The 17,513-nt window shown below is 31.0% G+C and overlaps 1 protein-coding gene and 1 long non-coding RNA gene across 3 annotated transcripts in view; one reads left to right on the top strand and one right to left on the bottom strand.

Annotated features, from left to right (window-relative positions):
• The first annotated feature begins 584 nt into the window (after positions 1–584).
• Positions 585–17,513, top strand: part of LOC139481217 (synaptojanin-1-like) — a 38,467-nt gene continuing 21,538 nt past the window's right edge. For both annotated transcript variants that reach the window (XM_071264385.1, XM_071264384.1), the window contains exons 1-10: positions 585–737; positions 3,340–3,426; positions 4,755–5,022; positions 5,987–6,212; positions 6,564–6,647; positions 11,420–11,578; positions 14,867–15,036; positions 15,939–16,020; positions 16,398–16,553; positions 16,951–17,107. In XM_071264385.1, the coding sequence (XP_071120486.1) occupies positions 614–737; positions 3,340–3,426; positions 4,755–5,022; positions 5,987–6,212; positions 6,564–6,647; positions 11,420–11,578; positions 14,867–15,036; positions 15,939–16,020; positions 16,398–16,553; positions 16,951–17,107 (1,513 nt within the window). In that variant the 5' untranslated portion in view covers positions 585–613. The remainder of the gene's footprint in view (positions 738–3,339; positions 3,427–4,754; positions 5,023–5,986; positions 6,213–6,563; positions 6,648–11,419; positions 11,579–14,866; positions 15,037–15,938; positions 16,021–16,397; positions 16,554–16,950; positions 17,108–17,513) is intronic.
• LOC139481213 (uncharacterized) lies at positions 7,276–9,632 on the bottom strand. The gene is made up of 3 exons (XR_011654579.1): positions 9,133–9,632; positions 8,329–8,397; positions 7,276–7,565 (listed from the first exon to the last, which is right to left on the bottom strand). It is a non-coding gene; the product is annotated as an uncharacterized lncRNA (long non-coding RNA).

The following is a 17,513-nucleotide window of genomic DNA, read 5'->3' as shown; positions in this document are numbered from 1 at the left end:
TGCACAAGCCTGCAGCCAGGGAATATCAAATCCTCAGACTTCGTTATAATACTTGCTCTAATAAGACCCGGGATTTTGCCTAAACAATATACGCATAATAAAGATGTGAAATTCTTTGGCCAAAAACTAGAAATGGAAGCTTCAGATTTGTATTGAATTCAGTAAATTTTCGTGCCTGAGATTCTCATAATTTCAAATCATCATATAATTACTTTATTTAACCCAGTACCTTTTTTCCCAAAAAAACTAAACAACCACAAAAGACAAAAAAAAATAGTGTGATGAAAATTCATATAGTCTATTAGAAAGGAAGGTCAACGTTAATTTTAGTAATTGTAAAAAAAAAAGGCCAAACTAAAACAAACAAAAAGTAATTTGAGGTGGTTTTTTTTTTTACAATTTCGATTATTAAGTTAATAAATGAATAAAGTCAACCGTGTGTTTAATCTGTATGTAGAGGTCCTTTTTCATTACAATTATCTCAATTACTCAATTTTGCACGCCTGCGAACAGGAGTTGGGGTGTGTTGTCTAGGTTTTGGGTTTTAGCTTATATCTTCAAACCGGAAGTATAGCAGACGGAAATAAGGGAGACAACTTCTCAAAATAAGAAGATGGCGATGATTAAAAATTTCCGAGTTTTTCATAAGCTAGAGCCTCCCCCATATAGCATCATTCTTGAAAACAGAAATAATGAGGATACCTTGATGTTTGAATCTAACGCATTAGCTGTTTTATGTACGTGATATTTGAAACAGGACATGTAATAATGAGTAAACAACATATCCTGTTGTCACTTTCATAAAATCAATCTCATTATTTTACAAGTCCTGCTAGTCTGCTTTGAAAATTCCCCTAATTTTAGCCAATTTATCCTCTTTTTATGGCACAGAAACGGCTGATTAGGAGGTAACACATACGTTCCAGCTTCCTGAGGGTGCTTTGATTTCCTGCAATCATACTTTTTTAATTGTCCAAAAAGTTATGCAGTCTTGAAAGGGTAGATGATGAAAGTTTTTAACCACCTTGACTGACTATGCAGCCCTTGCATAGTCGGAGAAAGGCTTTGTAATTCTATTTTGCTTTTATGCCTTCTTGTGACATCAAAACACTTTTTTCTAAAAGAAAGTGTATATTTTATCGTCATGCACTCACAATTACTGTTAACATTATTTGGCAAGAATTTTTTGTGTTATACGTCATGAAGGTACCCCCATTACTACTCTCGGGTATCGGGTCCGTTAGCCCTTATGACATGTTCGCCCTTGGTCTGTTCCCCCTGAGTTTGTTCGCCCTCTGAAAAAAATTAATATTCAGGGCATTGAAGTTGAATAAACTTATTCAGATATATCTACGGTATATATTCTTGAAATTTATGGAAACATGGAAATACTTTTGATGGATTTATATTGAAAACAAACGTTTTGTTAAGATAAAATATTCAGCTTGAAATTAATAAAAACAACAATGTACGAACTGTCAATTATGAAACAAATTTACAATTTCATTTATTATTATACTCTGAGACTAGTCTCAGTTATACTGCATACATTAGTGATTGATTGAATACAATTATTTTGTTAACAAATATCAATGAAGATAAATGCATTGTATTGAACTATTCCAGTATTCTATTCTGCAAATCAAAGGGAAAATGATAAATTGATTACGAAAATATAATATTCTGTCAATTTTTCAACAAACTTTTACATATTTTGTTCAAATACTTAAAATTATGTGACAAGACAACAATTAGAAAAAAAATAAAAATCAGGGCAAACGGACCCAGATTCCTACCCTCATCCAAGCCATGTGGATAATATACTACTTGTTTAAAACATTTTAATAGCTATTTTCCCCATGATGCTTCACTTTTGATAGTATAAATTATTTTTTGGCATCAAACTCTGTAAATTTGACAGACCTGAATTTCTGGACCATTCGTTTTATATAAACTGGAAATATAGGTCTGTCAAATTTTACAGAGTTTGGTTTGGTCACACAAGAAAAAGAATGGTCAGTGAATATGATAGCAATCGTATAACCCTAAGCAATGTAAGAAAAGCTATCACTAAAGAAGCGAGAATTCTTGTAGTTGCTACTGCATTATTTCTGACCTCAGCTCTGACGTCCCTAAACGCACTAATGATGTTCACTAAAACCAAAGTTTTTGACGGAAATGCATCAAATTTGAAAGTTGTCTATTGCTTTGAAGTTGATAACCAGTGTAGAACTATCTGACTGTCTGACCAAAATGTTATGTCTTCTCTATGTAAAGCTGATTTAACGTGATCAGCTATTCATGCTCCAATCAATGTGACTATTAATTCCAGCTGTGGTAGTGTCAATTGTTTATGCAGTGCTACTCTATTTGCAATAACTTAGGATGACTCATGATGGTTACATATGTAAACAGTTGCTCCATATGCAGTTGTACTAGTGTCTACAAAAACAAAGTTTTTTTTCTGATTTGGTAAATTGGTAAAGAATGGTCTTTTTAATTCTGTATAAGTTGCTTTCTCCAATCCTTGGCTAAATGTTTTCATGTACTCTGTATTTCTAATGTTAGTGGCTCATCACATTCCTGCTTCTGTTCCCACAATGTCTGCATCAAAATATTTGCTTGTACGGATACAGGGCTATGTAATGATAAATCCTAGCGGATTGTAAATATGTGACGACTGTTTAAGAATTTCACGTTTCTTATTTTTGGTAGATCAATATAAAATAAGTTTACTGTCTAAATTAAACATATACTCATCCTAGTCTGTAAATTCTTGTTCAATGTGATCCTCGTGTAGGACTTCTATTACCTTCTCGTTCAAATCATGAAGAATCTTCTTTTTCTGGGTTACAGCATCCTCTATGGCTTTGAATTCCTCCTTTTCAACATTATCCGGATTTTCCTTTGGATCCTCGAATTTGGTCCAGAGCTTCGTCACTGCTGCTCTGTTTGCCAGCATGTATTGCCTTTAAATTCGTTTCCATTGTTGAACCAATTTTCCGTCAGTCACAGCACCATAAAAAGTTGTGTAAAGTAGAGTAAATGTGTTGTGTATACATGTAGATCTTGTTTATTTAACGTCTAGCCATTGCCATTTTCATTGGAAGAAGCAACATGTTATTTCCAGTTAATTTGTTGTGTTGGAGCTTTTGATTTTCCATTTGTTTAGAATTTTTCTCTTGAGTTCTATATTTTTGTTATTTTACTTTAATTACAACTGGACATGGAGAGAGAATTTTCAGCAAAACTTTTGTTGCATGCCATGATGACCATCATGTTTTCTATTAGTTTTATAACTACTGATGAAATTAACATTAAACTTTGTTTATTAAATAGCTGCTGCTGAAACAGAAGCCATTAAAAAGCAGTATGTGAAGATATTGGATGCATATGGATGCTTGGGTGTTCTAAACTTCAATCTAGGTAAATAAATGGTTTACACATGTATGTAAGACTGTTAGTACTGGGGATGGCATTAAATAGAATTACCATTTCTGTCTTGTCAAGAACAGTTGAATGGTTTAAAGAACTAAAATTTTATCTGCAAAGTCAAAATCAAGAATTTATATCAACTATGTTTACACTGTGTCGACATACAATTGTATATACAAAGTTATATACAGCTCAGAACTTTAGAAAGACTTCATGGATGATAATGATACTAGTATTTTTGTTGTCCTTCACAAGACACGCCAAAGTATGTGTCATCAATATACATGATATATATAGAATTTCTGCAAGGTCGTATAAAATTTACTTCTCATATCCAAACATAAACTGTTGACTAGGATTCAAAAACTTATGAATGCAGTGATAGCTGCCAACTCCATAGTAATTAATTATTATAGATTAAGAATACAAAAACAATTTCTGTAAGGTAGATCATGTATTGAGGCATGTTTGAATGTGAGATTTTGCTTTGGTAAGATTTAGATTTTTGTAAGAGACAATACAAGTTAAATTACTTTGCCGCCACATTTTTTCTAAATGCTTGTATACAAATTTTGGCAAAAATCCCCAAACAACACAATTTTTAGCTGGCCCCATGTGAGCTTATGCCATCACTTGGCATCCGTCGTCGTTTTCTGTTGTCGTAAACTATTTAAAAAAACTTTACCTCTAAAACTACTGGGCCAAATACCTTCAAACTTTAAATGTTCCTTAGGGTGTCTAGTTTATAAATTGATTTTGGAGTTTTGATCCAATGACAAACATGGCCATCATTGCTAAAAATAGAGCATAGGGGTCAAATGCAGTTTTTGGCTTATATCTCCAAAACTGAAGCTTTAAGAGAAAATCTGACAGTTGGTAAAATTGTTCAATTGGTCAAGATCTATCAGCCATGAAATTTTCAGATGAATCAAACAACCCATTGATGGGTTGCTGCCATTAAATTGGTCGTTTTAAGGAAATTTTGCATATTTTTTTTATATTATCTTGAATATGATTATAGATAGATATAAACTGTAAACAGCAATAATGTTCAGCAAAGTAATCTACAAAAAAGTTAATGAGACCATAATTGTCAATTGACCGCTTGGAGTTATTGCCCTTTAAAGACAATTTTACACAATTTGTTCATCAAGTTTGGTAATATTTAAAAATCTTCTCCTCTGAAATACAGGTGAGGGATTCAGGCTCTTGAGAGCATCTTGTTTCTTAATCCATGAAAAACTGATATTCACAAAAAATAAAGAATCGACAGTATGTTGATTACTAATACTGATTTATTAATTTGTTTTATTTTTCAGGACAAGAATGTGTATCATATTTGGTTTTAGTGACTGGTTGTTTATCTGTCGGTAAAATTGGAGAATCTGACATTTTCAAAATCACTACAACTCAGTTTGTGTCTTTACGAAATAATCCAGGTGATGAGGAGAGGATACAGGAAATTAAAAAGCTGATGAACTCTGGGACATTTTACTTTTCATGGTCAAACTCTGGTATACCATGGGACCTTACACTCTGTGCTCAAAGAAAATTACAAGAACATGAAACCGATAACAGATTCTTTTGGTAAATTAAACATCGTTAAATAAAGAAATTATCTTGTCAAAACTGATATAGGTTTGATATATTATGAGATGACATCTCAAAAATTATATAATAGGAAATGATTTTCTCTTATGATTGTGACCTGTTATCAATCTCTTGCATGAATAGAAATCTCTCGTATCACACTGCATGGAGTGTGATATGAAAAAGTGATATGAAAATCTGCATTTATTTGATTGTTTTATCCAGCATCACAAGACAATATTATGACATTTTCATTGGTTATTCCTTAATATACAAAACACTCACACATTTCACCTGACAATCTTCTTTTTGTCAAATTTTAATACATTCTGAAGCGTACAAAAAGTCTTAAAATGTCTGATATTAAAGTTAGACACTGTAAAAGGACATTTGACCTCATACTGTATTAAATGGTAAAAGCCTAGATCAACATTTCTCAGATTTTGAATTTTACACATTGAGAGTGTTGACCATAAGAAAAATAGGTTTAACGACTTGTAAAAATTGGATATCAACTCTAGTTATTTAAGTTAAATAGAAATAATAAACAAGCCAAAGTCTTGTTTATTATTACATTTGTATATTGAAATTGAATAACTCTAATTGATATCAAGCTATATCTGATTCTTAATCATTATGAAACCTATAAGTATATAAAAAAAAGAAGATGTGGCATGATTGCCAATGAGACAACTTTCCACAAGAGACCAAAATAACACAGAAATTAACAACTATAGGTTTTCTCAAATTTTCTTTTGATGCATTTGAAAAAAAGTGATAGATTTTTATTATTGAGTCATCCACCTTCATGATTAACTTGAGAAATTGTTTTTTTTATGTTTATACTCTTATTTCTTCTAATAGAAATGTGATAAAAAGGTCTAAAATTGAAATGTTCTTTGTACTTTGTAGAGGTTAAATGCAGCTAAAACATATTTAACTTTTATTTCTTTCTTTACAGGAATCGTATGTTACATGTTCATTTCCAAAGATTTAATGTTGACTGTGATAAATGGTTGTTTAAAGTAATATGTGGGGGTGTAGAAATCAGAACAATTTATGCCTCTAATAGACAAGCAAAGGCCTGTCTCATATCTCGTCTAAGTTGTGAAAGGGCAGGAACCAGATTTAATGTAAGAGGAGCAAATGATGATGGAAATGTGGCAAATTTTGTGGAAACAGAACAAGTAAGATTCAAATATGATGAATATTTAAAAAAAAAAATTTTTTTACACCACTGTCAGAATGCTTGGTTATATATCATGATAAGTCTGATCAAAATTAATCAAGAAAACATACTTTTGTCATAATTTCATATACAAAGCAATATTTTTAAAAAGTCAAAAAAAGAATAGTTATCTCATTATTTGTATACATCCGTATACATATATCTGGGTTTTCATTAAAATATTTGAAAATATTGCTATTTGAAGCTTTATAAGAAACTGTAAATTAATGTTGCTGATGGTCTGTTGTACAGTTCAATATTTTTGATAATTCCTGTTCTACTTTTTATGTTATAAATCTTTTCTTTTCAGGTTATATTTCTTGATGGACAGATTTCATCGTTTATACAAACAAGGGGTTCTGTCCCTTTATTTTGGGAACAACCAGGCATACAGGTTTGTCTTGCTGTTTTAAGTATGATATTATATTATATCTAGGCAAACCATACTGTAATACAGAAATTATTGCGTTCATTTATTATTGGGACTTTTTTAAGAATCGACATGATGTGAGATTTATTATTGGTTTTTCAGGAAAATCTGCATACACTTACTGTAAATTCAGAAATTATTGTGTGCATTTATTATTACGATTTTGTCACTTTAGACTGAAGTGCGATTTTATTTTTTACAGTTTTGAGAACAATCCTGTTAAATTCATATAAAATATTTCAAATTGCGAGTTTAAATTATTGCGTTACAACTCTGTTGCATTTTTCGCAATAATAAAAACCTTGCAATAATTTATGAATTTACAGTAAATTTGGGTATACATTTACAATTAATTCTCCATAGGCCGTAATGGTAACGTTTTCCTCTGTTGCTCAGTCCATATCGTTTACTTGAACATGTATGATGGCTCATATCGAAGCTGATACATTTATACATGTCTGGTTAAATTTTCGGGGTGGCAAGTGAGATTACTTTTTTCGCAAATTGCTGGACCCCGGAAGATGGTGAAAAATGTCACTCTCCTCATGAAATAATCCCAAAATTCTGATCATAAAATTCAATAAAAAAATTGTCCTTTCTAATAATTTATTTCAGGTCAAATCTACATCTTTCTTTTCTCATCACATCAGCTCTATAAAACAGTTCTTATTGTTCATTTATGTCCATTTTTAAAATCACAGCATCCACAATTGTATGGCGGACTAATATTTTTTTTTAATTACGTCATCTGAGTTCCTCATCTCAAGGTCTATTAGGGATCCTGACCCATATTGAAATCAATACTTCTGATTTTTCCAAATATTTTTATGTGATCTTCATCGGTATAACATTCTGAATAAATCTGTGTATTTTTGTCCATTTCTGAAAAAAAATATAGTTGTTTTAGCACTATAAGGCAATGACACTTTCGTCGCTATATTCATTTATTTTGAATACAATGTGTATGTATAATTAATTTCTTCCAGAATACATTCACTAGTCAAAACAAGGACAAAACTTCTGATTATAACCTTTAATTACAATACACAGACCCTGTTAAAGCATTCTATAAAATTTTCTTGTGTCTTAAAGTGCATTTTGGCAGAGAAATTATGCAAAAATGAAGATTTTATAAAAAAAACCAACACCAAAATAATTATTCTTACTAGTGGAAATCTGGTATTTAAAACTGTGGAAAGCACTCTAAACTACTGGGAAAGTCATCCTTATCATATAATTAGAGTGCAATATAGTGCAAATTTTCAAAACTTGTCCTTTCACATAATTCTATTTGAGAAAAAATGTTTTTAACATGTATTTCAGTGAAAACCTTTTATCAGTGAGAAATCCACATGAGGTTTTAAAGGAAACATTGTGACATCACATGTATTATGGCGTCATTAAATAACGACAGATCAAAATAGTGCTAAATATAGTTTGCAGTGTTACGTGAGAAACAGTTGCCGCAAGATTTAACTCGAAATATTGAGTCGAAACGATCTGTAACTAAGCCTTTCCATTCAATATCAAGACCATAGCAACAGTTTTCATATTTGCATATTTTTAACATACCGACTGTAATTTCAATTGCATAAATACCATAAATAAACAATTTAGAGCTTGCCTAACAAAACAAAATGCTTACCAGTTATTCAGGACTTTTTAAAACCTCTAGTTTGCCATCTCAGGTTAAAAAGTAATGATATGTCTGGAACTGAAATAAGACAAAAAAAAATTACTCAGGCTGTGTTATCATTTGATTTAAATACATAAGTATTATTGAGAGAGAAAAATCTATTTCTTGAAAGTTTAATTACAAAGAAAGACAAATGCTTCTCCCTTGTGGCTTAGTAACCTTCATTTAAACCTTTTATATTAGAAGCAATGGGTAGTAGCTAAATAGTTGAATCGGTGCAGAAATATTGTTTTCAAAAAGGTTTGACCCTCCCCCTTTTTCACTGAGAAATGACAATATCTTTTGTTTTGCTCAAGTGCATTAAAAATAATAATTCATGATTTTCTTAAAACATGTACATGTGTTTTCTGTTTTTTTGCATATATCTACTGACCAGGGGTCAAATCATTGGATAAAAGCACATGCGATGATGTATCTCACTTTACTCGTATGAAGTGTGTTATCTCCCATGATTATCAGGTATTCCTGTAGACCGAAGTGATAATTACATAACAAAGACTATATTGTGTCATGTTTACTTACAATTTAATAATATTTAAAAGTTATTTCTTGCCTTTTTCAATATAGTAAACAAATTCCTTTCGGATATCTCGGAAGTAAACAAAGTTATGATTGTGCCTAAAAAAAGTGTTCAGCCCCGTGCCAGTAATGCATTTTAAAAGCGAAAATTTCATTGAGTTTTTGCTGATCTTTATCAATAATATTTATCTTAAACCATTTATAATAACTAGGTATAAATAAAAAACTACTAACCATCATTTTCGGTGGTGTACAAGGTGAAATCATCCATAAATCAGCCTGAAAACTTCTGGAATTAAGCTTCTAATTTGGGTATACATTTACAATTAATTCTCCATAGGCCGTAATGGTAACGTTTTCCTCCGTTGCTCAGTCCATATCGTTTACTTGAACATGTATGATGGCTCATATCGAAGCTGATACATTTATACATGTCTGGTTAAATTTTCGGGGTGGCAAGTGAGATTACTTTTTTCGCAAATTGCTGGACCCCGGAAGATGGTGAAAAATGTCACTCTCCTCATGAAATAATCCCAAAATTCTGATCATAAAATTCAATAAAAAAATTGTCCTTTCTAATAATTTATTTCAGGTCAAATCTACATCTTTCTTTTCTCATCACATCAGCTCTATAAAACAGTTCTTATTGTTCATTTATGTCCATTTTTAAAATCACAGCATCCACAATTGTATGGCGGACTAATATTTTTTTTTAATTACGTCATCTGAGTTCCTCATCTCAAGGTCTATTAGGGATCCTGACCCATATGTGTAGGACTCGGAGGTGCGATGGGGACGCTGAAGTGCGATGGTCACGCTGAAGTGCGATGGTCCACGCCGAAGTGCGATGGTCCTTTCGCTGAAGTGCGATGGTTTGGCTTGACGTTCGAATATTGTGACGTTTTATAATATAACGTTTTTAAAATACAACACTGATTTGCAAGCAGGATGATATGATTTTGTAGATGAAGGTTTCATGCTCACAAAGGAAATGAAAGGAAAAAGAAAAAAAAAACAACGATTTAAGTCCCAAACTGATTTGAGCATAACATGTCGATGTTACAAAAATATTTTTAACCATGCCAGGCAGCAAAATAAGGGGAGCAACGGGACTGAAAGATGAATTTAGTTAGCGAATGGGTTATCTTATGTTCGGAATAATGTCGAACGATAATGATTCAACTGAAATAAAGTATACTGATATAATTTTAAATATTGATGTTAAATTATCATTAAGTAACAAAGCTTCACGTGATTTTATGTGGACAATTTAATAAAAAAAAAAAAAATTGAGAGTATAAGCAATGTTTTTGATAATGTTGTTAAATCTCGAGATAAATCCTGATTTGTAAAAACAACGTTGCTCTAGTCTTTTTTTATTACCGTTACAGTGATTATTGCCTGAAACAAAGTAGGCCGAAATTACCCTGACTGCTCCCTACGTGTACTTCCTAAAATAATAAATAGGAATAATTGTTGTTATCAATTTATAGTTTTGTCATAACATAAACCCTGCTTAGTGTTACCGTATAGACATACACGCTCATTTTTTTTTGTTCAGTTCACCCTTGAGCATCTTAGATCTGACTCTATATTCCTGCGTGATAATCGGAAAATTGGCAAATTTAAAATTACATTAACAAAAATCTAAATTAAAGTCTTTCGTTTGACTTGGACGGAAATTAAAAGATCTTCTAAACGCGAGGCTACTTGTAGCAGCTATTTTTGTAAAATCTAATTAATTTGATTTCATTTTACATGTTCGTCATTAAACTTTTTGTTTTTACTCAATGTGACAGGTAGACCATCGCACTACAGCGTAACCACCACCGCACTTCAGCGTAGATATCAACAAGTTAACGTCATAATGTCACCATCGCACTTCAGCGTGTTAACCATCGCACTTCAGCGTATACCATCGCACTTCAGCGTGACCATCGCTGTTCGGAGTCCCATCGCGGTTCCGAGTCCTACATATGTATCAGATAGATACCAGGATGCAAGTTCTTCTTATTAAGATTATTGCTTCCAAGTCACATTATTTGTGATAATAAATACTTTGCAATAATTTCAAATTCACAGTAGTTGAAAAGTGTGGGATATATAATGATATACATGTACCGTTAAAAATTTGAATCTATAAGAAATCTGAGATAGTGATGGACAAGTCTAAATTTTAACTTGAATTTTATAGATTAAGAAATTTAGATATTCACAACACTACAAAACATTAACAGCGACTAAAATATTCAAGACTTTTGAAGCAAATTGGAAATACACCATGGCTTATGGCTATAAAGCTTTCAAGTACAAATATCTTACTCAAAAATCAACCAATCAAAATAATGAATTTGGTGTTTCAAGCAAAAATTTTCTACTCTTTGAGTACTGAGTAAAGTTTTATGACAAAAACCTGTTAGTATGTGTTATAGGGTTGAAAATAATAATGAAATAATACAGCAATAATTTTGTGTTTGAAAATAAGACAAGAGGCAAAATTAATGTTCTTTTTCTTATATAGGTTGGTTCTCATAAAGTTCGAATGTCAAGAGGTCATGAAGCTTCAGCTCCAGCATTTGAGCGCCATCTGGTGACAATAAAGCAGTTATATGGAGAGCAAGTTATTATAAATCTACTGGGCAGAAAAGAAGGGGAACATATGTTAAGTCAAGCATTCCAGGTATAAAGAATTTTAGTAATTAGGTTTTACATGATGCTTCATTTTTATGCCCCACCTACGATAGTAGAGGGGCATTATGTTTTCTGGTCTGCGTCCTTCTGTTGTTTGTTCATTCCTTCGTCCTTCCGTTCATCCAGCTTCAGGTTAAAGTTTTAGTCAAGGTAGTTTTTGATAAAGCTGAAGTCCAATCAACTTGAAACTCAGTACACATGTTCCTTTTGATATGATCTTTCTAATTTTTAAAGCCAAATTAGACTTTTGACCCCAATTCCATGGTCCATTGAACATAGAAAAAGAATGTGTGAGTTTCAGGTTAAAGTTTTTGGTCAAGTTAGTTTTTGATGAAGTTAAAGTCCAATCAACTTGAAACTTAGTACACATGTTCCCTATTGTATGATCTTTTTACTTTTAATGCCAAATTATATTTTTACCCAATTTCACAGTCCATTGAACATGGAAAATGATAATGCGAGTGGGGCATACATGTACTTTGGACACATTCTTGTTTGGACTGTTGCAATCTTGTAAAATCATAAAATAGTTTGTTAGCCTCGGTGCAGTTTATAAGGGGATAATTGTATTGGCAAATTCTAAAGTATTAAGACTTCTATCAGTCTTTTCATGGTTTGGTTATAATGTTAGTTTGGGAAGTTTTGATTATGAGTAATTATAGGGATTTTTAAAACATTTAGACCTAGTGTATCATTTGTAAAAAAATGTCATTCAACATCTGAAAATCATTTTGACCAAGTTCGACAAAATATATCTTTTTATAACAATGGTCCTGAGTGCATTTGGCAAGTTATAGGAAAAATGAATGACATTTTGATAAATAGTTTCCTAATGATTTATAGAGGCTCATATGATTAGAAATTATGCATTCATTTTGTTACATTCCTTACATAAATTGTGACCTTTGAAGGAAAAAATATGTCCAAACATTTTGAAAAGAACTTTCAGCCTATAACATGTTCGTTTTGATAAGGTACACACTAATTTACTTGTACATTTTCTAGCATCAAATTGAACTGCATGAGATGTTTTTTAAGGTATGGAGAAAAGTCAACATATACAATGATGATATAATTTGATATGTATATGATAGTTACATTGATAATGATGTTCTTAATATTCATTGATATACATTTTAGCATCTTTGATATAATGGTTTTTCTTCACTACATTTTTCTCCAGTTTTCATTTGACTATTGACATTCATAAGATCACTCCATAAGAGGGGTAGACTGATGAAACCCAAAAGAGGGGTAGACTGATGTACCCCTGTCTGTTTATTTGTACCTGTAAAGTATCTTGACGCAGACTTTTTGTCCTGATGCAACATTAAGCAACCATCAATCAATCAATCATGTAAATAAAAAGAAAGTGCTTAGCAATTAATACAAAAGTTACCTTCAACAAAAAAATGAATTAGTACACTAAGTTTAAGTATACCATTGAAATGTGATAAAAAGTCTTCAAGTAATTGTCATATTCGGGCCTTTTATAGCTGACTATGCGGTATGGGCTTTGCTCATTGTTTACGGCCGTATGGTTACCTATAGTTGTTAATGTCTGTGTCATTTTGGTCTCTTGTAGACAGTTGTCTCATTGGCAATCATACCCCATCTTTTTTTTTATATTCAAGTAGTGATCTTTTCTAGTTTCTGTTGTCCCTTATTTTTCGACATCTATCCAGCCTATTTCATAATAAAATCTATAGTATGTTTCAATAAATAATCGATTAATTCTGTAAATTTAATGTTGATGAGGTGTTTAAATATCTTAATAAATATTTTCCTCCCCAAAGATGTTGATGGCTATGTTTGGCTTGCATTTTTGGCTTTGAAAGCTTTTTAACTTCATATTTGAACATGGTCTGGTTAAAAACTGCTTCAGTCACCAGGTGACTTTTAAGAAAGTAATACATATAAACTGAACTGTAAGGTAGTATAAACATTTTAAAAAGAAACTAGTCCTTTAAAATGCAAGGTCAGGCTGCAAAGTTGCCTGCAAAATCCTCCTAGGTCACATGTCGAATATTTCACACGTTTGAGCCATTTATATATACATGTATATATATACAACTTGAAATGTATAAAATATATGTTATTTATGAATTGTAAATTTATACAGAACTTTTGTACAAGTTATTATCCGTACCTGTATTTTGTGAACCTCTTAACATAATTGTCTTATCAGTATTGTCACATTTTGTTTTCAAATGTACCTTTCAAATGTGCTTATTGCCTAAAATTTCCTAAGGTGTACCTGACAAAAATTCAAACAAAGAGGTTCATAATCTGTTATTATTTTCTTTATAAAAAATTATATTATACTTATCTTCTGTCTTATCTACAGGTAGCTCCTCTTATTTTTGTAAACTCTATCTTGTTTTTGAACATACAGGAAATATTTGCCATGGGACATAAACCAAACAATAATCTTGTACTTAAAGTATATATGCATTGATAGCAGTAACTTGCAATAGTGGGTCTAAAAATAAAAAGGAAGGCATTGTACAAGAGATAACAAAATGAAGTTGTAGTCTTTAATAATAAGCTTAAAACTAATGCACAAGAAACAACTATTTATGATAGAGCCACTTGCTACTTAACATGATTCTTTTTGAGGAAGGCAAATGAATGGGTTGAAGTACAGCTTTGACATCAGCAAGAACGACAGATTATTTCTTTTAACCAAAGTTAAGATTTTCAACGCAACTTCTTTATGTTGATTCTGTCTCTGGCATTTTCTTTGGCTCTGTTATTAACAGCAAAACCATTTAATCAATTTCTTTTAATTTGAAGTCTTTTGAATAAAGTGATTTGAATAGCTTTCTTGTTTTGGTGGAAACCATCTTACAGTTATATTATAACTTAAAAGAAATTGAAGTGATATTACTGATAGTAAAGTTTCTCATTTGAATATCATAACAGAATGATTAACAAACTGACTATATATACAGAGCTTTTACAAAAGAAAACAAGTTTTCTTGAAATTCATTTGTTCAATTTAAATCTTATCAATAGCTATTAGAAAAATTATTTAGTGCAAACATTGAAATAGCTTATTTAATGAAATTAAAACTGAGGATTTGCTAAAAGTTTGTATGATGAATTATGATTCAACATCAAATTATTTTTAATAGCTTTGGATAAAATTTACTTGCTATAAAATCAGTGAAAATTTGAATTGTTTTCGCTATGTTACATTGTGTTTTACAGTTTTTCTGAATCTCAAAGTTTTCATGGTAGTAAAAATGTGATAACTTTTTAAATCATTTTTCAGTCTCATCATAAAGCCTCACAGTATGGTAAAGACAAACCATTAATTAACTTTGATTATCACTCAGAATGCAGAGGTGGAAACCTGAAAAACCTAAGCAAATTGAGAGACAGAATAAAAAAACAACTTGATAGTTTTGAGTTCTTCTATGTAGAAAATGATGAATCAAAAAAGTATGTATGTTAGAAGTGTATTGCATTTGAACATGTAAAAGAACGTTTTTGTCAACACATAATCAATTATCAATTGTTTATTTTATATACAAAACCAATATAGGTACAGAATTCTGATGAGGATTCAAGACAAAAGCAGATTAGGGTTTATCTCTGCCTCTCTGGTTGGATAAAATATCTGAAATGATTTTTCTTCAATTTATACTGAAAACAAGAAAATCTGTATGAAGCAAATACTATTTTTGCTGCCCATTGTGTGACTGTAGTCGACTTTTAAAAGGCAATTTATTTATGTCCAACATTACTTAAAATCACACAGGTTCCCATAGTTTTAACATAACAATTTAAAAACTTGGACGTCACAGTTAAGGTGGTACCTAACACTACAGGGAGATAACTCTGTAAAGTCAGCTAAACGTTTTAATTACGTTGTGTTGTAAAAGGAATATTAAGCTTCTCAGTGATCAAAATTGGTGTTTGTCAAACTGCTATATAACCAGTGCAATTTTTCTGACAAAACGGTTGGTTCAAAATTTTTGAAATTTTTAAATTTTTGTTAAAGGGTCAAAGTAAATACGTTGACAAAATTTTATGAAAATTAAACGAGCCAAATTAATTTTAGTGAAAGTGTTGGGTACCACCTTAAAAAGTGATTGTTGCTTGACTTCAGAATGTTATTGGAGGCAGACTAAATGTCACAAAATTCAGCTAAATACCAAAAGTGTAAATATATTTTCTTGAAGATTTATTTTTGCCTAATTGCTCAATTCATGATAATGGCACAAATAAGTCCATTATGAAAACTAATTGGTTAATAGTATGTTGATAGTTTATAGTAATATATTAGAATAACACAGGGACTATAAGAAGCAGTTTTATAGATTGTGTTTGTTATATTTCAGATTTCAGACTGGAACGATGAGAACCAATTGTTTAGATTGTTTAGACAGAACTAATGCTACACAGTCTATGATTGGTGCAGAGGTAATGTGTTTTGTATTGATTAATCATTATTATCATGCTGTTTCTCGTCAAATTGATAACTGCTGCATTATGTATTTCAAAGTTTAGATTATTTCCTGTAACTAAATATTCAAATGATTCCTCATGAAAATAATACAATATATCAAAGTTGTAGAATCTAAGAATTGAATTTCATGCTTTCTAGGAGAAACAATTAAAGTCTATTTATATATTACACAAGAAAGTCTTGAAATGATTTGCTTTTTTTAGTTCTTTATATATTTATGCAAACCAATGTTTTTTATTATTGTACACAACTTGCCATTTTCAATACACACAATAGATACAAAAAGCCTGGTTTTATAGCAACTGATTGTAGATGTTTCTCTCTTTTGTAGATTTTACCAAAGCAGTTAGAATGTCTTGGATTATATAACAAACCACAGATGATATCTAGGTTTGAGGAGATTTACAAACAGATCTGGACACTTAACGGGGACCATTGCAGTAGAATCTATGCTGGGACAGGGGCTTTAGGAGGAGGGAGATCAAAGGTATGCAAGTGCTAATTATTTTGTGTGCATTTGATATTTCGATTTTTGAAGAAAAAAATTAAAAATGGGTGTTTAATTAGTGCGATTTCAGAAAAAGCTACATACAAATATATTTATTTTTATCAGAATGTGAGTTCTTGTTATTGTGATACTATAGAAGTCTTATTATTTACATTCATAAAAGCCTTGCATAATATCTGAATTTACAGTAGTGAGGCTTTATGTTTATTAATCAACAAAACAGAAAGAGGTCAGCATTTTCCCTTCAACATTAGACAAGTGCTATACAATAAGTCTACCTCTAAAAAGGTTATATAACTTGACAATACATTAAAATTTATGTGTAATTAAAATACACATATAACAAATATGTCCAGTAAATTTTGTTTAATTTCAGTATTCTGATGCAACCAGGTCAGCATCTAGAACAATACAGAACAACTTCTTAGACAGCAGTAAACAAGAGGCAATAGACATGTTGTTGTTAGGCAGTACATTACGTGGAGATCTGGCTGATAAAGTTAGAGCATTGTTATCTACCAGAGTTTTACATGGTAAATAGATATGACTCTTTCAATATGTAACAAGTGTGATATTTTTTCTCAGTATGAAAACGGTAGTTAGATTTTCATTGTTAATTATTATTATTAGGAATTTTGCTTCTCAAAGATAGAGTAAATGGAAGAAGCTAGTTTGTTTTCTTAAAATGGTGTGCAAACTTATAAAAATAAAAGAAGCAAATCTATTACATGATAACAACAAATATTTTTTTCATGAAATTATTTTTTATCTCCCCTTTCAAAGGAGTTCGGAAAAAAAAAGAGGAAATTTGAGTCAAATTTGCAATCCCTGTTTCCATGTTGCTTTTCAAATACTTTGTAAGCTTCTGTGTAGTTTTTGATGAAGTTGAAGTCCAATCAACTTGAAACTTAGTAAACATGATCTCTTTCTAATATTAAT

The sequence above is a fragment of the Mytilus edulis genome, chromosome 7 (assembly GCF_963676685.1).
Source record: "Mytilus edulis chromosome 7, xbMytEdul2.2, whole genome shotgun sequence".
Lineage (NCBI taxonomy): Eukaryota > Metazoa > Mollusca > Bivalvia > Mytilida > Mytilidae > Mytilus > Mytilus edulis.
This window is presented reverse-complemented; position numbering and strand designations above follow the sequence as displayed.